General features: G+C 34.1%; 1 protein-coding gene across 1 annotated transcript; it reads left to right on the forward strand.

Moving 5' to 3' along the window:
• Positions 1-4,752: 4,752 nt before the first annotated feature.
• On the forward strand, positions 4,753-25,892 carry LOC148942656 (receptor expression-enhancing protein 5-like). Its single transcript, XM_089102142.1, has 4 exons — positions 4,753-4,926; positions 15,297-15,529; positions 20,066-20,222; positions 25,631-25,892. The coding sequence occupies exons 1-4, from the start codon at positions 4,791-4,793 to the stop codon at positions 25,672-25,674; spliced, it is 570 nt and encodes a 189-aa protein (XP_088958268.1). The 5' UTR covers positions 4,753-4,790; the 3' UTR covers positions 25,675-25,892.
• The last annotated feature ends 1,797 nt before the right edge of the window (positions 25,893-27,689 follow it).

The raw sequence follows: 27,689 nt of genomic DNA on the forward strand, positions 1-27,689 counted from the left end.
ACAAGAGTTTGGATACTGCCTTCTTCCTTAACTGTAAATAAAAACCAAAAACCTACTGTGTCATTGGCGCTTCACTGAAAACGAATTATATTACGAATATTTTCTTTTCCAGTTCTTACAGCATTGAAAATAAAAATAAAATTAGAGTGAAATAAATTCTTGTACTAATGGATCTTTCAACAACTAATATCATTATATATCAAATATTCAATTTGATGTATTTATACTTTCCAAGACTGTTCAAGACGCATATAGTTTCATTTGCATATTCAATTTAAGTTTCACTCGTTTTAAGATTTATTTATTCATTTAGATTAATATCTATTGTATGTTTGTTTGCATTGATTGTTTATTTAATTTTTGTTCGCTTTGAGTTTCATTTGTACTTCAATAGAAAAATATCTTTTTTAGTTTTAAGCTGGATTTTTATATTCAATCTAAGCGTTACTCGCTTTAAGGTCTATTTATTCATTTATATTATTACTTGTTGTGTGTTATTTCCTATGATTGTTTATTTAATTTCTGTTCGTTTTGGGTTTCATTTATTCTTTATTAGTAATTTTTGGTCGTTTTGAGTTTGAATTTTAACAGGTATTTTTATCTGCTGAGCTTAAGTTTAAAATGGGCTTTACTTTTCTTTGGAAAACTTATTTTTCGGAAAGTTTTTTTTTTAATTAATAATTATAGAAAACACAAGGAAAACAACTTAATACGAGGCAATTTCGGTAAGAATATGCCGTCAACTTTTGCTTGCATTGTAAGAGTACCCGTGAGCTGATACATAAAGCCACTATAATCAGAAATGATTTCCCTGAACGGAATGCTAAGAATTTCTGTATTTCCCCCTGAACGGTTACGTTTTTGTGTGTTTTATTATCATTTTTTTTGTTTCTAGGAGTGATTGTATTTATCTATTGTTCTCTTCGAAAAAGTTTTATTTTCATACAGTTATGAAGTATAAAGTTGTCAAATATATTGACTTTGGCATTCAAAATTAAATTAAAAATATTGAAAAATAATCTTAGTTTTGATGTTTTACTTTGAACAAACTATTTTGATAATGCGTTACTTTTTATAAACACTGAGTCTTAAGTCATTAAATATTTTGATGTTTAATAAGAAAGTTGAAAACTCTCGATATTGTTAAAAAATATCCGTTAAACGCTTCGGCATTGCTGAACAGAACTTAATGCTGGGATTTTGTATCTTTCTTTTTGTAAGTAGGCTATTGATTTCTGTATTTTTTGTAACTACTTACTTGTCTTCATTTTCAAATACTTTTACTTTGATTAGCATACTTCTTCCATTGCCTTTACAAAATTGTTTGTCTCTAAGCTTTATTAAATAAAGAAACTAAAACAAGTTTTTTCAACTGAAAGTAAGAGGCAACATCAAAACTTAAAAAGAACAGAAATTATTACGTATATGACGGTGGTTGCTCCCCTCCTTAGCACCTCACTCTTCAAACCATAGTTTTTCGGCACTCTAAATAAATTTACATACTATTCTGATTAAACGGCCCTGGTATTTTAGGAATTGTCTTCCAAAAATTGGGACAAAATATAAACTTGACCGCAAAGACCTAGATGTTAAATAGGGGGCAACCTCTCTCTTATGCGTAATAATTTATGTTTGTTTTAAGTTTTAATGTTGTTCCTTACTTCCAGTTGAAAAAAATTTGTTTTTTTTTTATTTCTGATTGTTTTTTAAATAACACCAGGATACATGGCTTCACCTCCACTGAAAAATCCCCCTCCCTACTGAAATATCCTCTAGACAATTCAACCCGGGCGAAAATTTACCCCGGACAATTACCCTTAACATCTTCACGCGTAAAATTAAATTGGTAAAGAGAAAACAAGACATATAAAGGCATTTCGTATATGAATTCTGGCAAATTCACTCAACATAAAATTTCCTTCTTAAAATTTCACCTCTGGAAACTATCCTCTCCATTGAAAATTCACCCAGCAGAAAATTCTTCTTCCCCTCCCCACCCGAAAAATGTATGTATACTTCCCAATAACAATTAAAACAAAGGGTGGTTTTAATAACTTATGAACCTTTCCCTAGGGGCTGTAGGGGGCCATTTTATATCCAAAGACATAGTTATTGGGCCTTTCAACTATGCTGAAGAAAAAAGCAATCTCAGAATTTTGATCGAACGATTTTGGGAAAAATGTGATGTGGGAGGGGGCCTAGTTGCCCTCCAATTTTGTTGGTCACTTAAAAAGGGCACAAGAACTTTTTATTTCCATAAAAATAAGCCCTATCCCAACGTTCTAGGCCCACTGTGCCGATACGATCACGCGGGAAAAAAAACACAAAAAAAAACAAATAAACACGCATTCGTGATTTATCTTCTGGTACAAATTTCAAAATTCTTCACTTTTGCAGATATGAGCTTGAAACATCTGCAGTAGGATTCTTTGATACGCTGAATCTGATGGCCTTATTTTCACTAAAAAGGGATGTCTTCAAGAGGGTCTTTCCCCCTTTTTTCAAAAATCAGTCAAATTTTCTCAGGCTTATAGCTTTTGATGGGTAAGACTAAACTTAATGAAAGTAATATATTTGGAATCAGCATAATAAGCCAATGTTTTTGATATTTCTATTGGTATCAAAATTCCGTCTTTTAGAGTTTTGGTTACTATTAAGCCAGGTCGCAGTAAGTAAGTTACAGTTCATTACCACTAACTGTTTGATTACCCATCAAAATCCAAACAGAGATCATTGAAATGTTGATCGTTTTTTCTGCGTTGCCAAAAGTATTGTATTCATAAAACTTTAGTTTTATGACATGTAATTAAACAAACAGAAAAGAGTTTTCAACTAAAGTAAGGAACAAGTTTGAAACTTAAAACAAACATAAATTACTCTGTATAGAAGGAGATTGCCCCCTTTTACACACCTTGCTCGATAAAAAAAAAGTTTTTCAGTGCTTTGAAATTTTTTTTCTTTTTTTCCAATTGCAAATTTTCTTTAAAAATTTGGAAAAAGCCAAATTTCACAGTAAAGATTAAGAAGCTAAGGAGGAGAATGCCCCCTTCATGCAAAGGATAATCTGTTAAAATAGTTTTCAAATATGTTCCTTGCTTTCAGTTGAAAAGCACTTTTTTTATTTAACTTGTGATTGTTTTCCTAATCATATACCCAGGCCTAACCAAGATATAATTTGAGGTACCGGACCCTTAAATCCCTTGTCAATTGCTTTTAAAATGTGTAAATCAATAATTGTATTTTGATTAGTACCGTTCTACATTTAAAATTGCAATTTCTATTTTGGATAAAATTTGAATATGCTTAAAAAATCGGCAATGAATAGTAATTTTGATGAAAAGTCGTTGTTAATATTAATACTAAAGAATTTTGGTTGGACGACAAGGAGGATTATTGTTTGTATGGATGGAAATTCTGTGAGACTTTTGATTTTCTACATAACTGAAGCTATCAAAACCTCTACAATAAAATTTTCTTATCGATAAATACGTTATATATATATTTATATATATATATATTTTGGATAATATTTGAATATATATATATATATATATATTAAATACATTGGAGTATTTCATATAAAGGAAAAAGGAAAATATTACCATTGAAAATTATTGAAAACTAAGTTTCTAGCGGTATTTGCCACCCCACAGAAATTTCATGGCGGGGCTGATGATGACCTGCCTTGCCTTTTCCACCTCTGTGCTGGTAGATGTGGGAATGTAGCATATTAGCTGTATAGAGAAACAAATTAATTAATTCTTACTCCCCCTTCCTCTCTCAACATTCATCTGAAGTCTCATGATGAGTAAGCAGTTTGGCCACAAAAATATATTTTTGTAGGAATCTATCCTACCCTTACCTAAACAATGACTCACACCCCCCTCATTATAGCTGATGCGCAATTACAGATCACCAAACGTGGCATAACTTCATTAAAAATAAAGCGAATCAACTTGGTCGAACCCAGTACTACCACCTTGTGGTATTAATTCTTTTGCAACTGGGAAGCCTAAAATATAGTTATTGATTTTAAATCAATTATCTTCTCAGGATTTCATCCTCTTTGGGATAAAGTCATAGTTTGGTGCCGTAAACCACCTAAACTGTCACCCAGCCACCACTGCTGTTTTGGCGTCTGCCCCCCCCTTCTGGAAAATTTTCTGCCAGCACCGTTGTTTTACATTAATCTTTTCCCGCATATTAACAAAATTTAGTACTTTTAAAAAAATACCATGAATGTATCAGTGTGACTTGATATTCATGGATTTTAAAGTCGTTTTTGTAAGAAACAGATCTGCGTTTAATTTAAGCCCTATTTTTATTTGATGTTCCATCAAATGTGGACAGCTAATCAGCCACAAAAAACAAAGTTTTTACCATGAAGATAATTTTCTATTCTAAATTGAATAGCATAAGTATTTTTTTCCTATTTTAATTGGGTCTATAGATGCCATGCGGGAATCTTTTTACAATGTCTTCTTCTCTCAAATTCTTGATATGACTTCTGAAACTTGGGCGTCTCTTTTTTTTATTTTACACATTTGAACATTTTCAAAAGAAGAGCCTTTAGATTCTACCACTGCAAGTTTTTTCTTACCCCAGAGTGCAAGATTTGAGATTTCATCATCTTCTATGACGCGAAAGTAGTTTAGAATTTGTTAGGTGCGGTTACATTGCGCTACCTATTTATTCATTTTTATTTACTTTTGCGAGTCTGTTCCTTGCATTTGTAGAAGAAGTAAATTATACTACGTCACTTATTTCTGAGTGGGGGTAGAATACTGAAGATGGATAAAATCGTTAACCTTGTTAAACCATATTATGACAAAGTTTTACATATCACTTATGAAAATAAGAAGGTGTCTTCATATTTTGAGCTAGTTGAACAGAAATCTGGGATCAACAGAGGCTTCATTATTGCAGGTGATGTAGGCCTAGGCTAGCTCAAAGAAGACCAATAGCCTAGATGTTCTCTTGAAATCTATTTTCAACTGAATGCAGTTAAATAGTATCCAATTAGGTAAAATTCCACTTTAGCTACTTTTGGCCATCTTGGAAAGGGGTTAGGTTAGGAAAATGAAACTTTCAGGGATGGGTGTACAGGCTAAAGTATGTTCTGGGAAGATATTTTGAAGTACCCATCTCCACTCCTTCTCCCTCTAGACGGATCCTGACCTTTGACTGACCTTGACAAATATGTGAGTTATAGAAGTGAAACCTAGACAAAACAACATCTTACTGCTTAATATGCAGTACAACAAAATTGTTTTCTCTAGCTTCACGACTTCTGAAACTGCAATCCCTGTTATTTGAGTAAGTGCTTTAAAGCCATATGCAATATAAATTTTCTAAATTTTGGAAATAAACTATTTGCATATCTCTTAAAATTCTGATCAAATCATTTGAAATTGCATTGTCAGAGCTGTAAGGCTAGAGAAACAGAAACTGATGAATTGAAAATTAAGGCAGAAGATGTTGTTTTGTCAAAATTTCAATGGGTATAAGACACTGATTATGTAAAGGTCATCAATTGTCATGACCCTCTAGAGCGAGAAGGAGTGGAGGTAGGTACTTCAAAATACCTTCCCGGGACATACTTTAGCCTGTAGACCCATCCCTGAAAGTCTCATTTTCTTAACCTAACCCTTCCCAAGATAGCCAAAAGTAGCTAAAGTAGAATTTTACCTCCAATTATTCTTAGTATCAAGCCCAACTATTCAACTAGACAAGTAAAGCTATTTGTTAGGTATATTAAGAACAATCTGTGGTCAATATCTACCAAATCATATTATTGAGTCAGGAATAAAGTGAATACACCATTTGATGCCTTTTTTATGCTGATTACAAATATAATAAGCATCTATTGGAAATGAATTTCCCCCCCCCCATATAGGCTATACCTAACCTAACCCTGAATTGGCATATATAGGGGGGGGGCTGAAATTAATTTCCAATAGAAATGCTTATTATATTCATAATCAGGATAAAAAAAGGCATAAAATGTTGTATTCACTTTAGGCCTAGTCCTAACTCAATAATATGATTTGGTAGATATTGACCCAATCTGCCTAGCTGGATAGGTTAGCCTAGGCTATTTGGGTAAAATTTGGACATCCACCATGTGGCTAATATGGGAGTAAATTTAATTTGTGATGCAAATGATTGTTAGGGTAAGACACCCAGTAGTCGGACACTTTAATCACTTTGAAAACTTTTTGACATTTAAACTATTCTAATTACTGTATTATACCACATAGAAACTAAATTTTTGTATCAAAAATTTCTGAAGAATTTCTGAACAGGTAGGTTACTAATTCAAATAGTTTCACTTGTACAGCGCCTCCTATTTTTGAATCTACTAACAAGTGACAATTCTGCCTAAACTCGGACATACAAACAGCTCATTGTAAATAGTGATTAAAATAGTATAAAAGATTATGTCCAAGAATAGGCAGGTGGCCGACTACTGGGTGTCTTACCCTAATTAGATTGAGGATGCAATTCTAGGTGTATATTTACACATTAGGGGGTGGGGTAGTCTATATATTCTGTGAATATATAGCCTAGGCTCTAAGAAATTCATGAATATCTTTGAAAAACTGAAAAAACAAGCAAAGAAGTGAAGATAAAGGCTCTCCCCCTGCAAAATGTGTTAACTAGGATTAGGCTATATTATGGAGTAAGAATTGTTTTTTTAATAGGCCTATGTTTCCTTTTGTCCAGCTGGACTCCTAGGCTTAAAATACTGGTTGGCTAATTTAAAAATTTATATATATATATCACTGTCAAATTAACCATCTGGTGGTAGGCTATCCTGTAGAATTTTACTTTAGCTACTTTTGGCTATCATGGAAAGGGATTAGGCTAGGAAAATGAAACTTTCAGCAATGGTTCTACAGGCTAAAGTACCTCTACTCCTTCCCCCTCTAGAGGGTCCTGACCTTTGATGACCATTAAAAATCTTTGCATTTTAAAAGTGAAATTTTTCAAAATAGATCTTCTGCTTAGATCAAGTACAACAAAATTGTTTTCAGCTTCACAACTTTGCTCAATCCAGTAAGTTAGTTATGCCCTGGGGGTATATAAGGTTTTAATAGAAAGTGTTGTTATAGAAACTTCAAAAAGAGCCCATTCAATTGGAAATTGAAAGGGCAACTAACCCCTTCTTGCACCCATCATTTCCCCAGACACATCCAATCAAAATTTTGAGATAGCCATTGTGCTCAACATAGCTGAAAGTTCTGGAAATTAGGTCTTTGAGGATGACAAACCCCCCACAGCCCTCAGGGCAAGGATTGTGTTATGCCCTGGGTGTATATAAGTTTTTTTTTTTATAGAAAGTGTTGTTGTAGGAACTTCAAAAAGGGCTCAGTTGATTGGAAATCAAAAGGGCTTGTGCCCTTTTTAATAGTCAAGTGATTAGAGGGCAACTGACCTCCCTCTCACACCCACCATTTCCCCAAACACATCCAATAAAAAATTTGAGATAACTATTTTGTTCATTCCAGAAATCAGGTCTTTGAGAATGACAACACCTCCCCTCCCCCCATAGCCCTCCCCCATTCAATTGGAAATTGAATGGTCATTTCCCCAGACACATCCAATCAAAATTTTGAGATAGCCATTTTTCTCAATGTAGTTGAAAGTTCTGGGAATTAGGTCTTTGAGGATGACAAACAGCCCTCAGGGCAAGGGTTGTAAGTTATGCCCTGGGGGCATAAAAGGTTTTTTTTATAGAAAGTGTTGTTGTAGGAACTTCGAAAAGGGCTCAGTTGATTGGAAATTGAAAGGGCTAGTGCCCGTTTTAATAGTCAAAAGTGATTGGAGGGCAACTAACCCCCTCTCCCATGCCCAGCATTTCCCCAAATATATTCAATCAAAATTTGGAGGTAGCCATTTTGTTGAACATTGTTGAAAGAACTAGAAATTATGTTTTTCATGATGACAAACATACACACCCCCCACTGCAAAGATTGTAAGTTATGCCCTGGGGGCATATAAGGTTTTATAGAAAGTGTTGTCTTAGAAACTTCAAAATGGGCTCATTCAATTGGGAACTGAGAGGGCTAGTGCCCTCATTAATAGTCAAAAGTGGCTGGGGGGCAAATGCCCATGCCCACCATTTCCCCAAACACTTCCAATCAACATTTATATATAGCCATTTTGTTGAACATAGTTCAAGGGTCTGGGAATTATGTCTTTGAGTATGACAACCACCTCACAGCCCTCAGGGCTAAGGTTATTAGTTATGCCCTGGGGGCATACAAGGTTTTTATGGAAAGTATTGTCATAAAAACTAAAAAAAAGGCTCATTCAATTGGAAATTGAGAGGACTATTCCCATTTTTAATAGTCAAAAGTATTTAGAGGGAGAATCACCCCCTCCCACACCCATTGTTTTCCTAAACATTTTGATATGGGCATTTTATTTGATTTAGTTGAAAGGTCTGAAAATGATTGTCTTTGAGGATGACCCCTCCCCCCCCCCCATAGCCCTCAGGACAAGGGTTGTAAGTTATTCCCATGGGGCATATAAGGTTTTTATATAGTTTTTTTTTTTGTAGAAGCTTCAAAAGGTGCTCATTTGATTGGAAATTGAGAGGGCAAATGCCCCCCCCCCCCCTATGCCCATCATTTCCCAAACACTTTCAATCAAAATTTTGAGATAGCCATTTTGTTCAACATATTTGAAAGGCCTGGAAATTATGTCCCCCCCCCCCCCTACACATACATTGTATTGTCCCAAAATACATCTACTAGAAAGTTTGATATAGCCATTCGGTTCAAAATAGTCTAAATATCATATAACAAGGCTTTTGAACCAATCCTTTCACCAAATGCATCTGATTGAAATTATGAGATAGTAATTTATTTCAAAATAGTCCAAAGAGCATATAATAATGTCTCTAGGGATGACATAACCTCCAGCATCCTGGGGATAGGGTTGTAAGTTATTTAAGAAGGCATATAAGGTTTTTTTGAATGGGCAGTTATATAAACATCAGATGGGGCTTATTTGATTTGAAATTGGAAGTTATAGTGCCCTTTTCAAGAGTCAAAGTGATTTGAGAGAAAACAGTCCCCTCATCCATGCTCTGCATTTGTCTTAACACCTCCAATCAATTTTTGGAAATAACAATTTTATTCATTGTAGTTGAAGGTTTTGGAAATTATGAGTGTGAGGAAGACAACCCCCCTACAGCTCTCAGGAAAAGGGTTGTAAGTTATGCCCTTGGGGCATATAAGGCTCTTATAAAATGGGTGGTCATATATGCATTGGATTGGTAATCATAAGTTCTAGTGCCCTTTTTAAGTGTCAGTGATCAGAGCTCAGCTGCCCCCCCCCCCCCCTCCCACACACACACAAACACATTGTGAAAAAATTCTTTTAAATGTTTTCTCTTTTATAACTTTAAGAAATCAAAAATTAATATAGATTTTAAGGAATAAATATGAGCATGTGTATGTTAAACAGACAATGCACCTTCATTTGAATTTTTTTCAATAAAGTACAAATTATATTCTGGCTTTTAGAAAGCATAGGGGTTTTCAACCCTACTCATATTAGTTTCTGCTTGTTTTGAGTTTGACTCAAAACTTAATTTCTGTTCATTTTGGACTTCATTTATTTATTGATACTAATTTGTGGTAGTTGTATGCTTGGTAGATTATTTGATTCTATTTTTGTTCATTTTTGGATTAATGGAGTTCTTTACTTTTTTTTGAAAAACTCATTTTGTAGAAAAAGTTTTTTTAATGAATAACATAATAAACCCACTATGCTTCTTACAATATCTTAAAAAATCAACACCATAAAAGCAATTTGACACCAATCACATAATGGTTAGATAACAGCTTCTTGTTCTAAGGATTCAATTCAAAAATTTATAGTTTGGTGATATTGAATATCAAAATTGATGTATCTATATATCAGACTTAAAATCAAAATTGAATATTAAAACATAAATATCAATATTATAAATAATATTTGGAAATGTTTGTTTATTTCCAGCTTTTCAACCATCTACCAGTAAACGTCCAACAGAAAAATTAACATACAAAAAGTCATTGTTAATATCTATTGTAAATTTGAAATTCTATAGGGGGGGGGGCAGCTGCCCCCTTCTGTCCCCCCTTCCTGATGTCCATGTTTCTTGGGATTCAACTTACTATGGTCTGCAAGTCTTGTCTCAAAATTTTGTTACAGTTGTTTTAGAGGTTTTTTTTTTTTAACTTATTTCAGGCTTTGGAATATTTTTCATAGCAACCTGGTTTTTCTTTCTATTTTCAATTTTGTTTTTCTTATGCTAGCCATCAAATATGGCAAGGTCATTAGTATATCGTGTTCCATTTCTGAGTTTCTATGACTATAGTCCAGAATTTTTCCCACTGCTAATTGATCCACCTTGGAGTATTGACTCATAGTTGATTTGCCTCAATTCAACCTTAACAGCCTCATAATCTTTATTTTTTTTGTATCTAGTTCTTGCTTTGTGTCTTAGGGTGACTATTTTTATGACAAGGTGGCCATTTTTACCAATTGGCAGGAGATCATTTAGGCTATCCCTTGGATTTGTTCTGTGTTGTTTATAGAAAATAGATTAAGTATTATTGGTCACTATATAGTTTGGGCAAAAATGTGTGGCGTGGTCAATAGCTAGAAAGATGGAAAGATTATGAATGCAATCAAAAAGGCTTAGTGGTTGTAGAACTATAAACAGCAGGACTATATGGGAATCCCTTCCTCCACAAAAACAACAGGGAAATTAAATCTATGCAAGACTACCACCAATTGAACTTAAGCTTTAAGCATTTGCTGAATTGATTAGTTCAAGTAAACTGTCAATTTTGCACTGCTGAATGGAAAAGTTGGGAAGTTCTTCCTATAATACAACTGAATGGTGATTGTTCATTGATAGCTCAAAGCAAAGCTTAAACTGTGTCTTCCTACAATGGGAATGGATTTGGTTCAATTCCATTGACCAGTTTATCATCAGTTTTAACCTTAAAATAGTATAATTCCTCTTTAGTTAGCAACAGGATATATAATTCCCATGTTTCTGCGTATGTATTACAGCAAAGCTCATGAGAAGTATTTGGTTATGTTAAATTTGCCACCAAGATCTGACCTGGAACCTAGTGATCCAAACATTCTACATCAGCCTTCTTCTTCTGATGAAAAACAACATCTGGAATCCAAAATAAACACCTTTTAGCTTCTAACAGGTTTTTTTTCTGATGCTTCCACCACTAATACAACCTTTATATAAACCTTACACTAACCTTGCTCTTTATGCTAAAGTTTTTATTGATTTGAAAAGTAGAGTTGTGACAAAGACAAAGTTATGTCAAACTTTAGCATAAAGAGGGAGGCGTTGAGGAGGGGACAGCCCCTTTCATATATAGAATAATTTCTGTTCATTTTAAGTTTTAATGTCACTCCTTAATTTCAGTTAAAAAAAACTCATTTTTTAAATTTAAATTCTGAACATTTTTCAACTAATGCAGGTTCGAATTTGGCTCACCATGCATGAAGAATCAAAACGAAATTTGCATATTAATTTTGGCAGATTTTTTCCATATATGAAGGGTTGCCCCTCCTCAATACCTTGCTCTTTACGCTAAAGCTGTTAGCACTTTTATAAAAGCTTCCTGTTCTAATTAAACAGCCCCTGTGTTTCAGTAGCCACCTTAAAAAATTGGGACAAACAGTCAAACTTTAGTGTAAAGAGCAAGGTATTGAGCTGGGGAAAACCCTTAATATATGAAATAATTTCTGTTTGTTTTTTAAATAATGCCAGTAAATCTGGCTTCTTTTTTTTTACTGCTCCTAATTTTTTTAAATGCTCCCAAAACTGGGCCCAGTTGCCCTCCAATATTTTTGGCCACTTAAAAAGTTCACTAGAACTTTTAATTTCCATTTGAATGCACCCTCTCCCAATCTTATAGGACCAGTGTTTCAATATGATCACCCCTGGGGAAAAAAAATGAACATACATCCAAGATCTGTCTTCCAGTAAAAATAGCAAAAATTCCACATTTTTGCAGATAGGAGCTTGAAACTTCTACAGCATGGTTTTCTGATATGCTGAATATGATGACTTGATTTTAATCTAGATTCCTTGAATTTTAGGGGTGTTTCCCCCCTATTTCAAAAATCAGGCAAATTTACTCTGACTCTAAACTTTTAATGGTTAAGACTAAAGTTGATGAATATTGTATATTTGGAATCAGCATGATAAACTGATTCTATTGATGTATCTATTGATATTAAAATTCCATTTTTTATAATTTTGGTCACTATTGAGCCAAGTCACTCCTTACTTACAGTTTGTTTCCACAAACTGTTTGAAATCGGACTTTAACTAGCTCCTCAATATTGTGATTTATCTTTTATAGGTAATGAATGTGAACCAGCTGAAATTATCGAATCTTGTAAGGGGAAGTACTAAACCAATGCAATTCAATACTGGGATGGGCCTAATGATCAAATTCTACAAGTTTAGTTATGGATCAGATAGGAGCCAAGAAAAAAACTTTGACAAATTTAGTGACAGACCAGGACAAGTAGAACAACCGAATATGGTTGTTTATAAACTGCCTACAATAACAAAATTTGCGTATGTTTAATGAATTGCAATAGGAGTCCAATGGATTGTAATGAACATGTCAAATTACCCAATTTGCAAATGAGCAGAACTAGCGTGATAGAACTAATAAATTCACCAAATTCGTTCTATAGTAGCAAAAGGGAACCAAATGAACACATTAAATCACTGAATTTACAAATAGGCGGAACTAGTGCAATAGAGCTACCAAATCAGCTTGTTAAATTACTAAATTTGCAAATGAGTGGAACTACTATGATACAACTACCGAATTCAGCAAATTCGATATTGAATGAGAACCAAATGAACATGTTAAATCACAGAATTTTCAATTAGGTGGAACTAGTTTGATAAAACTACCAGATCCACATAAATTGGGTTGCAAATTGGAATCAAATACATACGTTAAATCATGCTGTATGAAAATAAATGAAAAAGAAATATTAGAAATAGGCACCATGCCATGATGCCTGCCCATTTGTGCTGAAATTTTCGCCTTTGGTTAAAATTTTACCAAATATCAAAAAAGTAGGGGTGCTGCCCCCCCCCCCCCTCGGGACGCCCCTGGTTGCAAAGCATCTGGCACATTCAAATAAAACCTACAATATGGGCTGTCCCTTTTTTCCCCTGATATTCTTCCTTTTTTAGAATCAGAGAGTTAATAAAGTATGTTAACTTCCTCCAAGAAAGAGTCAGAATAGAAGGTGCAATCTATTTCTGAGGTATTCTGTATTGTTTTGTGCTGTGAAGAGTGTGAGACCTGGCATTGAAAAAAATGGGTATCAGCCCCTTATCAGCAGAAAGAATGTTAAATGCCACCTATGTATGGAAAACTTTGTCTTGTAAAAGATCTGTTGAAGGAGACTAAATCTAATATGTGATTTTGGCATTTACTAGGCTGTCATTTAAGAAGATACAAGCAGCTGTGTGTTTCAATAATTTCTTCCACTGTATTGTCTGTTCATTTTCTCTTTAAACAAAATAAAAATTTGAAAAATTGGCAAAAACCTATAATAAGGCATCAAACTTTGGAAGAAGAAAACAAAAAAATTGTGCAAATGATAGGAAAAGTCAGAGGGTTTTGACTTTGCACCTGGTAACCTTTATCAACAGGAAAAAGTGGAAGAAAGAAACAAAACTTGATTAACAAATTAACCCATGCATAAAGAGATGAGAAAAGAAATTACTATACAACAAAAGAAGAAACTCACATTCCATTAACTATTGTTGTTGTTTTAAACAAGTCTAATATGACAATATACACCACAAACCACAAGGCAGGGTGAAGTCTAAGTTCTGCTGAACTTATCAAACGTACACAATGTATTTTATTATCTTATAGACACACAATGTATTATTTTCTTTCTGAAACATGCAAAATACAATTTCAGTGAAAGTTATTGAGCTCTTGTATGTTTTGAAAATTATAAAACAAAACACATCTCTTCAGAATCTCTCAAAATCCTTGCCTCAAAGTAACTCTCCTATCTAGTTTAAACATAAAGAATGACAAATAAAATCTCTTTTAAGTTCTCCCCACAAAGAAGATTCTTCAGATATAAGACAAGTTTCTTTACCCCTGAACTTTCGTTAAGCATAGTTGATACCAAAATAAGGAAAAATGATCAAAAGTTGGGCTTACAAATAACTTCCACATAAAGAGTTAGATCTTGGGATGAAATTTGTAAAACATGCTTTTATAAATGATTTCTGGTGAATTGTGTTAAGGAGTGTTTCTGAATTTTGCCTACTCAGTCCCAAACCAGTTGAATATGACAACTATGTCTATGATGCAATCAATGCTCAAAATAGACTGATGATCAATATGATAATTAAACTTGGGAGACAATTTATGCAATCCAAAATTATCCAGAAAATACTCCTTGGGGGGCTGAGGTTCCTGATGATAGCTAAAACAATGCTGAAGGGATCCATAACTGTTGAATCTATGTATACTAGAATCAGGATGAACAAGATATAAAAACCACTCCCCAAAACTGGAGTTATGTTTTCCTTGGGGGGGGGGGTAAATGTAGACTTTGCTGCCCCCTGCTGCACCATCAGTACTGTAAATTTTACATTTTTTGCACAAGAATATTACAATTTAAGCCTGTTTTGCTGCCCAGGGCGCTTGCCCCCTCTAGCCTCCCCCTTGATCTAGCCCTCCCCCCCCCATCACACATTCTGAAATAAAAATGTCGCATACATAGTTAAACATGCAATTCTGGGTGCATTGACTACCTGAAAACATTTTATTTTTTGGAGCAGTCAAATTGTTACAGACAAATAAATCAAATGACAATTGTTAATAAAGAAATAAAATAGTATTGGACTAATACTTCTACATTGAAGAACGCCTCTTAGTATAGGTTCATTTGTTCATAAAGTATTCCTCAGCTATAACCGATTTGACCTTTGAGTGAGAAGAAATTGCTTAAACAAGCAAATATACTTATGTCAACAAAATCTATAATTGATTTTTTTTTTTGTTTACATTAAGTTTAGTTTATCTTGTATCCATAGAATTTGTATTTGTTTTTTTTATAATTTACCATCATCTAGGACATTTCTGTTTCAGATGTAATACTATGTGGTTTTTGAATTATAGCCTTCTTGTTATCTAATGCATTTTTCTTCTAGATATCAAGCTGTCATCCTGTGCTAACTAATATAACTATTATTTTAGGTTTCTTTGCAATTCTTGCCATTTACCTAATTTTTGGTTATGCTGCCCAACTAGTCTGTAATGTTATTGCATTTGTTTATCCAGCCTATGCATCAGTTAAAGCACTAGAATCACACAGGAAAGATGATGATACTCGATGGTTGACTTACTGGGTTGTCTTTGCCCTTTTTAGCACTGCTGAGTTTTTTACTGACATTCTTCTGTCCTGGTTTCCGTTTTATTGGCTTGCCAAGGTGAGATTTTTATATCTCGTTATTCTTTTTATATTTTAAATTTTTAGTTAATTTTATTGACTAAAATATTGTCTTATTTTATTTAAATTTTGTTTTGTTTTATCATCAAACTTGGCCAAAGAAAAGTAGAATTTTAGAAACAGATCAATAGTTAGGGCACAAGATCAATTAAACTGAAGTTTAATTGGTATATTTTCATTTTCATTATTACCTTAAAATAGACTTCTTTGTTTTTGCTTTGTAAGAACAATAGGAAATATCTTTGAAGGATATTGAAGCAGGGTTGCCACTCTTATATTGAAACTCACCATTTTATCAGCCAAAAGGCATTATCAGAGGAAAAATAATTTCGTCTTCAAAAATTTCTCCACCTTTTGTACTTTATACAATGAACACATTACCAACCACTAGTATTATTCTCGTCATATAATCTCCTGATATATACTTAAATTTTCTTCATGTGTACTTTGTGACCTGGATGGTCAGTAACTTTATTGCTATCTTTACTAAAGAAGCCTAGAATTATAACAGTCATTTTGGTATTAAGGGATAGCAAAATGATAAAAGTCTTCCTTCCACACATACCTTTGAAGTTTAAAATTGGATATTTTAGACAAAGGAGATACACAATGGACTAGGACCCCAGGACACTTACTCTCTCCCCCACTTACCTTTTAATTCACTATTTGGAAAGACGTAATAGAAATAATTCAAAAATACTGCATAGTTAATACTGATAGTGAATACTTCTTTAAAGCATTACAAAGGAGATTCGGGTTCAGTAGGAATTGACCCATTTCTGAGATGATATAATTTCTGTTTGACTCTTTCTGTCTTTACTTCAGTTAATTTATTAAATTGAAATAATGATAAAACAAATGGTAATATAGAGCATGTATAAATAAAAATAAACATGCTTGATTTAACCATTCAAATGGATCATGCAATGTAAGGCATCGCCCATCAAAGGCTTTGATTGCCTAGCCAAAAACTTACCAGAAGACTACAAAAAAAGAAGTTTTGATAATGTCGAGCCAAGTTTAATTTTTCAACTACTTCCTTTGGCAAGTTGTTCTATTTCATTTTCAACTTGTAAGTGAAGGAGTGCAGCAAGGCAGTACCCAGAGGGGGTGTTAGGAGGGTTTTGACCCCCCCCCCGAAATGTTTGTCAGGCTCGTAAAAACGTAACAAAAATGAATATAAACAAATTTTGTATGCGCTTTTGTGTACCCCCCCCCCATTCAACATGGTTCTGTGGTTTTGACAGACGCTTTATTTACTTAATACAATATTTGGGCTATAGTTTGAAGGTCATTATGTACAAGTGGTATTTAACTTCTTAATTATCCTAGAGAATGTAGAATTGTTTAGAATTTGCCTCCAGATCTTGAAATCCAATGTAAATCCACTACATATGCTGGCTGGGAACCATTCAACATGGAAAGATACAAGTGATGACCATAACAATGTAAAAGAAAAACAAGAGTTGCGTGGTAATAATTGGTGCTTTTTTTTCCAAGAAGGGTGACAACCAATTGCTGGAGAATTATCAAGTTAGAGTGTTGGTGGTTCAGTTAAACCATCATGGAGATGACAGGTCATATTAGGAATGTTTTTAATGGCATATGCTTTATTGGTAAAGCACATGAGGGTTCTGTGGTTTTGACAGACGCTTTATTTACTTAGTGCTCTTGAAAAAAAATCTTTATTTCAGCCAATCTCATCCATGTGTTTTTTAATACTGTTAGTCCTAACTTGTCCTTTATGTGTCCTTACACATATACATATATATATATATATATATATATATATATATATATATATATATATATATATATATATATATATATATATATATATATATATATATATATATATATATATATATATATATATATATATATATATATATATATATATATATATATATATATATATATATATATATATATATTTGATGAATTTGGTGAAATGACAGTCTTAAATAATGGCCAGTGAATGATTTATTCATTCCGTCAAGTTAATTTTTTACTTTTTAGCCAGTTTTAAGTGTATTGTTGTTTTTGGACCCCGAAATACGAATTCGGCCCTTCAGGGCTTGTGGTAGCAGTTTTTTTTTCAAATAAATATCGTATCTTTTCTCCTAATGATTAACCCTTTGGTAGCACAGTGGATTGATGCCCTTCTTGCTAATAAAGGTCCCAGAGGTTGGTCCCACCTGCAGCAAGGCTGGTCGGCAGGCTTGCTATTTGTCCCTGTTAAAAAGATCCAGCATATGAAACGTCAATTCGATGTCCCATGCTTTAGCGATGGCCCGTGTGGATCTTCGTCCGACTCCTATCTCCTATGGTTATCTCAATAGATGGTGATCCATAAATAACTTAGTAATTGCTGTTTTTCTAGAACATTTGTTTTTATTGACAGCACATATTCAATACTGTCTAAGGCCAACCTCATTATTTAAGATAAAGAAAATGGTTGTTAAGCTCACCATAGCTATGTAAGCTTTACAATTCGAATTGTAATCAATAATTTTGATGGGACCTGTATGACATCATCCTCAGACTTGTTTAGATTTGAAAATTTGTGCCAACTAGGTAGATGAAAGTGGACCAAATGAAACCTAGCTCAACACATCTTTGATTATCCTTCACAGGCTATTTTCTTTAACCAGTCAAGACTTCTGGCTTTTATTATGAAACAAAATTCTAAAATCCATAGAGGTTGCCATAAGCGACCAGAATCTTAACAGAGACTATGGTGAGGTGAAAATGATTAAGATATTTGACCCTGTGTCAATGAAAAGGGCAAAGCAAATGCGGCCGCTGTTGTACCCCTCTTATTGACGAACATAATCAAAAGAATCCCTGTGGGCTCGTGAATACTGTCAGCAGAAATTACAGCAATATTTGAAGCCCTGGGGCATATCGAGCAGATCAATCCCCCAAGATCGTTGTATTTAATGATTCTAAATCAGCTCTCAAACTGATAAATGAATCTATTTTGAAGTACTTGCATCGAAATTGTCTTTCTTAGATGCATACCACCCCATCTCCAATAGAAATAGAAGAAGATCCGCTTCAAGTGCATCCCGTCAAGGAATCAGAGACAATGGTGAAGGTGACTCTCTTCCCTAAAAGGCAATAAAGATCATTCAGCTGACTCAGAACAGACCAACAACATTTAGAGAGTGTTTGGGAGGAAGACATCCAAAATCAGTTAAGTCTCTTCAGCTCCTATTTCACAAAAGGCAAGATTACCCCTTGCACCATAGACTTAAATGTCATGCAGTTTTCATACGGAGTATGGAATTCAAAAAAGTGTAACACCTTCAGCTAAATGTACTGCAGATGGAATTTTGCAAAATCACGTGTTTGAGTGCAAGGTAACTCAGAAAACTGCTAATCTCCTAAGAGAATCTAAATAAGATTGATATAGCTCAAAAATTTAGGTCAACAACATCTATGGCATCCATTGACAATCTGTTGACCAATAGAAACACATTTTTTGACAGACAAATTTTAAGAGTCCTCTGGGGTGATAAAATTGAGAGAAGAAGGACTTGTGGCACAAGTCCAGCCAAAATTATTGCTTACAAATCATATCATAGAGCTTGAAGTTGTATAGCTAAGGTAAACCTGAACACTAGCTTTTGTATACTGTAAATATTCTTAGGATTAAATCTAGATAATAATTTAAAACAAATTTTCTCCTTTTTATCTGTCCTGCATTTTTCTGAAATTCTCCCCTACAGGACCACCGTTGGGAGCACGCCAGGAGGAGGAGATTAGACCTCCTCAAGTTAATCAAAAACAGAACAAACAATAACATGTAAGCCACGTAGCCAGAGTTTCTTGGACCAGAAATTGGATGACTTCCTGTCATAGCACACGCCCCCCTCCTTCTGGAATAATATAAGACAAGCAACTCCTTGCGTGAATTTAGTAAAGCTCTCAAACCCTTGCTCTCCCACTCCAAGTTTAATTATCCCAAAACAATTCCCCTCTGAGTCTGTCTCAGCCTGTATATTACCTCTGTTAAAATATGTTTGCCTGCTCTGATGTCTGAAAAGGTGCTGAGAGATTCGAAACAATCGTTACTATTGTTTATTTTTACTCTATATATTATAGTGTTTTAATTTTGCAATGTTTTTGTTAAGATCTCAAAATTTAGTGTTGATTTATATGTATTGAATCATAGGTAAACACAGATTCGGCCCTTAGTGAGTGTGGTTTTGGAGGTTGTTTTTTCCTGGGTCTTTGGCATGGGGTGGTCGAGTAAAAGACACTTTTTTTCCGTTAGTTTTTTTGGTGAAGGGATATTTGAACAAATAGATTAAATCCTCCTTTCAATACCATTGTGCTCGGGTATACTTGTGATATATTTTGTCCTTTACATTATTCTTTTTCCGCTTAAGGTTTCAAAATAACAACTTTAAAGCTCTCTTTTGGAATAATATAGAAGCCGCAGAGTAACTTTTGCTAACCTTTCTGCTTATCTACAAAAGGAATTAATTTAACTTTATGCAACTTTCAGTGTGTTTTCTTAATCTGGTGTTTCTTGCCCGTTCCATGGAATGGATCCACTTTTATATATTCAAGACTTGTTCGACCCTATTTTTTGAAGAATCAAAAACAAATTGATGCAACAATATCAAATGTGAAGGATTCCTTGGACGAAGTTGCCACAAAAGGTAGTTCACAGATTATTTGCTTATATGTACTGCGTGATAATTTTGTATTCGATAGATATATATTATTTTGTGGCCAAAGAAGTGATGACGTATTTGTCTTTAGTGTGTCATCAATACAGATTTATTGATTTACATTTTCGAGCCATTCAACGAAACTTGACGGAATTGACAGCCATCCAACAGACTTGACGGAAATATGGATGAAGGTCGGTTTATAGAAACTGAGTTATTCTTTTTTATGGTGGATAGTCATTGAAATTAGTTCACTAGATTTTTACCTTCTGTGAACGTAAAGTTCACATTTAGACATTGGTAACAAATCCATAACGTTAATATTCAAGTGTGCCTTGTTGTGGGCGTAATCTGATTTTAGCTTTTTTTTTGGGGGGGGGGATTCCGTTTTTCAGAAGGAATGAATTTTTCACAATGCATATAATTTTTCCAAATTTAAAAGAATTTTTGGTATATACTTGCCTATAAATGTATCTGATGTTAATATGATTACTTTCCAAAACATTTATTTTTGTATTTAAATGCTCAAATACTTAGTTGTCGAATAGTTTCTGATCAATAGTAGCGCATCTGAGGCCGCCCTTCTGCGCAATTCTAGGTAAAAGCCGAGTTTCAGTAGCTACACATTTTAAGGAATTCCAACGAATCAAAGTAAAACTGGGGACTTTTCAATTTTTCTTTACCGGGGCTATTGAGTCGGAGTTTTAGTAAATTTTTGCTGAATAGAGTCAGATTCGGAGTAACAGAAATAATGTAAGAGCCTTAGGAATCGGAGTTATGGACACATAAAGGCATTTTTTTTTTCATAAATTTGTGCTTTTATACTATTATAAAATTTATAGCATAAATATTAGTTATTAACAGGGTTATTAAAATTATTTTTAGAGAAGAATTTGATAAAACTATGTACTTGTTTATGAAAAGGGAAGAAAAGGAACCTTTACGAAAGGGAAGTATTACAGCTTGGAGTTGGAGCTGAAGTCGGAGCAATTATGTTTTGAAGTTTCGGGAGTCGAAGTCAGAGTTGTAGTTAGTATATTGAAAATATCCGGTGTCGGAGTTCGAGTCGGTATAACTTAAAACCGACTCCAAAGCCCTAGTTTTTACTCAAATTTGTTAAAATCCGAGGATAATTTCTAGGATTTACAACAAGAATTTCTTGCAGAACCGTTTCATGGGGACGCTATTCAGTCAATTGTTTTCAGACGTTTTTTTCAGTTACAGGGTGACAATGATCAGTGAAGGTGCATATTAAATAGACCAATGTTTATATATTCACCTATATCCGCTTGCTATTTGCTTTTAAAACAAAAAAACATTAAAAATTTCTGTAAAACCTGGCAAAATTCTTTAATGCTTAGTGAATGTAACACCTAAACTAGAGAATGGTGTGTAAATAAATTATGTGGCCCCTTATATCCTGGGAAAACCCAAGAGTATTTAGCTATTTAGCTTTTCAAATAATTTTTTGCATGGTTTAAGCAAAAATTCATCAAAGAATCCAAATAAAATTTGTTTAAAATGGATCGAGTAACTTTCTTAATTGATATCAGTATTTGTCCACCGACTCGCTTAATTTAATACATCGCTTTTAGTTATATTTACTTATGACTCATGTTTTCCAATTGACATTTCAGAGGTGCAAGATAAGTTTCTAAGCAAACTTAATGTTATCTTTTTGTAGTTATTTATCACTGATTGAATCCTCTCTGTATCACTCCATCATTATGGGTGATAAATATTACAGGCCAATAGCGATAATAGAAATAGTTATTACGTAGTTATTACGTTCGTGAATAGCAATAAAGCATAAAATTGCTCTGATGGCATAGCTAGCCTTCCCTTAATAAATAAAAACACAAAAAAACACACACACACACACACAAAAACAACTCCTGCACTCGTTGGAAAGGTTTCATGTCAGTCAATGTACTTTGGCGGAATTTGAAGAGCTTCGTAAGAAATCCACTCTAGTAGTGGGAATTGCTGTTGGCTAGTTGTCATATTGTTTCTTTTTAGAGGTAGATATGCTACATTGATTCTTGTCCTCGGTATTTTCTTACACACGATAAGCTTCTTGAGTTCAGGGACCGGGCTTATGTGTATGCTAGCTGTTGTATGCCATTAATAGTTTAAAAAAATATGCAATCAATTTTTGAAATGTCAGCTAGGGATATACCCAATATATTTTTCGGGGGGGGGGGGGGGCTATCTTTGTATTCGACAACCCAACGTATTCTTTGGGGGGGAGGGGATTTTGAATAAAAAAAAATAAACGAATTGCATATAAGGAACTACAGAAAAGTTTAAAAACTCTCCAGATTTCGAGGGGACATAGACTCGAAGCCCCTCACTGTGTACGTGACTGCTATACGGAAGACTATTCATGTATACAATAAAATGCACCAACTCAGGCTGGAGCCTACCTTCATACTCCCTAATTCTACTGAATTTGAAATGTCGAATATCTGGGGAAAAGTGTATGACCTTCTTTCTGTTTTGTTTTGTATAATGTAATTGGTGACTCGGGATATCGACCGCCAGAGATGACACTTTTGGGTATTTTTCTACTAATTTTTGAAGAAGGTTAAAATGGTTCTATCTCTGATATGGTCTTGTTTCTGTTTGGTGGATAAACATATTGTAAAGAAAGTGGTGTTGTCTTCAAACATGGCCGAAATGATGTTTTATTCAAAATAACATCTTTCTCCATTATTGCAAAATTTTTCACAATTAGCATATTTTGTTGGTTTTTTTTTGGGGGGGGGAGTGCGCATACTTAGATTGTTGTTCGATAAAAGAAGCCAGTAGGATTACAACCTTTTTTATAGTGAGAAGAGTTCAATGAAAACTGTCTCAGGCTGAGCTGTGAGTCAACTTTCATGCAGGCCTTTAAATCTCTCAGTATTGTAACATGCAAGACATTTTTCAGGTGAGACAGCCTGTGATCCTTTACGAAGTATCACAGGTTAGCGAGCGATTATACATACTTTATACGATTATACATACATACTTTACGAGCGATTATACAAACTTTCTGGAATTTCTATGTTTACATCTCCCTCTTTGCCTCAATTGAAAAAGCTAACTTTTTTCATGTAGCAAAATCTTTAGACTTAAATTTTTTGTAGACTCAAGTAATGGTCCATAATGCCGAATTCGACAAATATTTGTAGGTAGTAATTATCCCAACCTACAAAAGAAAGTTCAAAGTAGGTATTTTGTTGATTTACCATCCGAGTTGCAGCGGTAGCTACCAACCTAGTAAGAAAAGATCACGTCCAATACTAAGAAATGTAATAGCCCATAACTCCTGAAAATAGCGTCAGATCAAAACAAGAAGTACACTATTAGAACCGCCTTGTCCGAAACCCTTATACAGGAAACTTTCCGTCCCTTGGCTTGAATAACGAGGAAAATATATTGACTAAAAAAAACAAGATAAGTTGCTTGAACTAATATTCTGCTTATAAGGCATTTTTTTTCCTCAGATAGCTTTGCACTGGAACATCATAGAGAGTTGTTTAATGGCTCAGTTTAAAGGAAATTGATATTGTGAAAAACTTTTTGTAATTGACAAAAATAATTTTTAAAATGTAATCGATTTCTTACCAAAAACTGCATTATTCATGTACAAGATTGATCAATGACGTCATAATTGTAGGTTGTAGCCAGGTTGTCTCTTATTATTCGAATTAAGTAAAAGCCATAGGCTTTATCCTGTTCGTAATTTTTATAATAATGAATGGACTATATCCGATATTAATTGAAGTAATTAGATAAATCATCCGGGTTGCAGTGGTAGCTAGAAACCTAGTAATAGACTATCACGTCCCATGCTAAGAAATACAATAACCCATAACTCCTAAAAACAGTGTCAGATCGAAACACAAAGAACACTATTAGAGCCCCCTTGTCCAAAACTCCTATATAGGAAACTTAGAGTCTCTTGGCATGAACAACAAAGAAAGTATGTTGGCTTGAGAAACAAGAAAAGTTGCTTGAACTGTGATATTTTGTATCGACGGGATCTTTTTTTCTACATTTAAGAGTCGAGAAACCTACAAGAGTGGAAACTGGCTCTAGTCTAGAAAAAAAAAACCTGCGCCATCTAATGCTGGGTGTTTCTTGGTAATTTTTCCGTGTACTATTAAAGGAAAATTAGTGTAATGAATGTAATTCGCAAAATTAGTGTAGCAGTAAGTGTCTGATCTCCGTTTCTTAAAAAAATACTATTACGAAGTTTGAAAAAAAATGCCAAGAAACATCAAACGCAACAATTAGTTGATGACTTTCTCTGTCGACACTAACTCCATTTTCAACTCCTGTAAGTTGCCTGTACTCTTTGGTCTACGTTACACTGTAAATAAACTTAAAATGTATTTTCAAAATTCGATTCTAATTTCCCCAAACTGTAAATATTAACTTTTACTTCTAATATCTATGAGTTCGGTTTGATCATTGTCATGCTGAGGGCATGAAAAAAAAAACAATGAATAAGAAAAAGAATAGAACTTTTAGGTATTTAGTTATACGTCAACTATAAACCTCCTTCTGACTCATAAAGCTTTTAATGTTTATTTAGTGAAAATCTCAATAGGATAATGGACGAATCTCATTTTTTTAAAAATATTTTAACTCAAAAAAGTACAATTTAAAAAATTTTGGTTTTATTTTTGTTTGTTCCAAAACTAAAGTTGATCTATGAATACCAAATTCGGCTCCAAGATTGTCACGATGCATGGATGATGATTATTATTATTATCACTTTGCAAATAGTGAATCAAAAAGAGAAGACTTGGTGATGTAAATAATTAAAAATGGTTTGTTCTGAACTTAATAGACTCAGGATATAGGCTGCATAGCTGCTTACAGGGGAACCTCACCCGAGATCAGAATGAATGGCTGCATTCCTTAAAAATGTTGCCCTAAAATGAACCTGTTTCCCCATCTCATGTCCCCCTTGGGGTATCCTTCAATACCACCTCCCCAAGATTCTGGCCCATGTGCAACTATGAGCATCCATGCTCTCCACAAATGACAGGCTGGAAGATTTTCCAGATTTGTCCCCAAAGGATGCCCATCCTCAGTACCGTTCTGGAAAAATTGTGACCTAATTGAACTTGTTCATGTTATCGGCCTCCCTCCATCCCAGGTAATATCCTCTGATGATCTCATGCCTACATACATGTGCATTAATGCTTTTGATAACGTAATTGTGGTGGGGAATCATACTTCTATGCTTAAACATTGCATGTTTGAGAAATTGGGTGGGGGAGGGAGTTGTGAGTCATAGAATAAGTATTCAACTGAGGGCATAATATAGTTGTGTGATTAATGTAAATTTGTCTAGTCGGACGGAACATTTATTAATACAGTTTTTCCCTTTTTTCTAGCGCCAAAATTCATCAATTATGAAGGTTCCAATATGTCGAACTAATGCTATACTGCCTCAACAGTCGTGCAGAACAGAAGTTGTTTGATAATAAAAGTTTTAATATTGGAATGTTGGACTGTCTTATTCAAATTATTTTAAATGAAGTTTTTATTTCCCCGTTTATTTAAGATTTTGAAATCATCTTTTATTTGGTGACTGCTGTACTTTTCTATGTGTTTATCCACCACACGCAAGTTCCTCAAAATAAATTATCAAATCAATTTATTTATTGTTAAAGCTTTAGAACTGGGATGGCTACCTGTCGTAATGCTACCGCCTAATTAAATTTTATCTGCCACTAATGTACCCTTTTCGCCCAAAAACATTCCATACACTGAAATAGAAGTTTAGTTTGTAGTCTCAAACAAAAATATACGTCTAGCTCCATAAAAAAAGCAAAGTTTTTTAGAGTAAAATATGCACAAGTTTCATTGTTGAGAAGATATTACTTAAGAGCCATACTGAGGCATTAGGGTTGAACGCATTAGGGTCCCAATAATTCAAAATTTGTCTTCAGACAAATTTTAAGTTATTGGGAGTAAATGTTTGTCACAATTCAGAAACTACTACACAAGCAATCAATTTTAAGTTAAGAATTATTTATCTTGCTTTGCAGAACAGTTGTTTCAGGGAAAAATCTTTTATTATTATTTTTTTTATTCCTAAATTTGCAGCGCCAGGTATAATCTCTTCTTTTGAAAAGGTCAATATAGAAACTTTTAGAAATAATTTTGTCGGGAAAATCATTGCAGATCAAGGTGCAACGTCAAATGAAGCTGTTCTTCAAGCACTCTGTACTTGGCTTGCTAGTTTCAGGATAATTGGGTCCTAGCTGTATGCCTTCTTGTCAGTCTTGTCAGTTGGACATTTGAGGGTACAATGCCAGAAGGTTCTAGAGAAGGAGGTGAACTTAAGTACTTGTAGAAAACAGCCATCGATGCTACATCAAATCTCACTAACAGACTGAAGAGAATCTTGGTCGCGGCGGTGGGCGATAGATACCTCCAACAAAGATTTTGGATCACCCGCCCCCGCGGTTGTCGATGGTTCAACATGTTTCCTTAAAAAATTCCAGTTTCAATTATGAAAGATTTATATTCACTCCAGCGGGAGCCATTTAAAAAATGCATGGATATACAAAAAACAAGAACATTGCATTTTATTGTTTGGTTATCCCTGAGTCTTTTGTCTTGATATCTTCGAAATTGCTTCAACCTCGAATGCTAAACAAAAAAAGTAGGAGCTTAAAAACGACACACATTGTGTGACCGGGCCTTAAACTTGCTCACGTGCTTCTATCTCCGTAGCTTTCCAATGAAACGTACTACAAACTAAAATTACACACACACACACACACATATATATATATATATATATATATATATATATATATATATATATATATATATGTGTGTGTGTGTGTGTGTGTGTAATTTTAGTTTGTAGTACGTTTCATTGGAAAGCTATGGAGATAGAAGCATGTGAGCAAGTTTAATGCCCGGTCAAACGTGCATTTTATATCAACTTTTTTAATTTTCTAGGGGACCTATCAAAAAAACATTCCTAAGTGGATTTCCCTCCTTTTGTGTATACGAATTTTTGCATAGAAAGTGTAATTAGTAGTCAAGAAAGTTTCAAGTTCTAGAAGGGAGACAAGCCAAGATATCCCCCGCGGACAACTGGTCGAGTGAATTAAAGAGGCAGGAGGCAACGGGAAATGAGTGTGTATTTGAAGATAATTGGAAGAAGAGTATCACAAGATCAAGTTTATGACCCTATGAAGGAGAAGATGCTTTAATCGAGCCAGTTAGGGTAGAAGAAGCATGGAAAAGTTTAAAAGAGATGAAGGGGTGTTCAGCACCTGGTCCTGATGGTATTCCAGCAGCTCTATGGAAGTATTGTAGAGGCGTAACATTGTATATTATTTCTTTGAAATTTACAGCAGTTCTTCGAACTGGAATTTGGCCTAGTGAATGGAACCTGGCAGTAGGAGTGCCGATTTTTAAGAAAGGGAATAG

Source organism: Artemia sp. Qi Xiang Cuo, chromosome 16, assembly GCF_049724085.1.
Source record: "Artemia sp. Qi Xiang Cuo chromosome 16, ASM4972408v1, whole genome shotgun sequence".
Lineage (NCBI taxonomy): Eukaryota > Metazoa > Arthropoda > Branchiopoda > Anostraca > Artemiidae > Artemia > Artemia sp. Qi Xiang Cuo.

Coding starts and splice junctions, on each gene's coding strand:
- LOC148942656 (XM_089102142.1), top strand. CDS start 4,791: ATGGATAAAATCGTTAACCTTGTTAAACCATATTATGACAAAGTTTTA. Junction 4,927..15,296: donor CAGAGGCTTCATTATTGCAG/GTGATGTAGGCC, acceptor CTATTATTTTAG/GTTTCTTTGCAATTCTTGCC. Junction 20,223..25,630: donor GGACGAAGTTGCCACAAAAG/GTAGTTCACAGA, acceptor CCTTTTTTCTAG/CGCCAAAATTCATCAATTAT.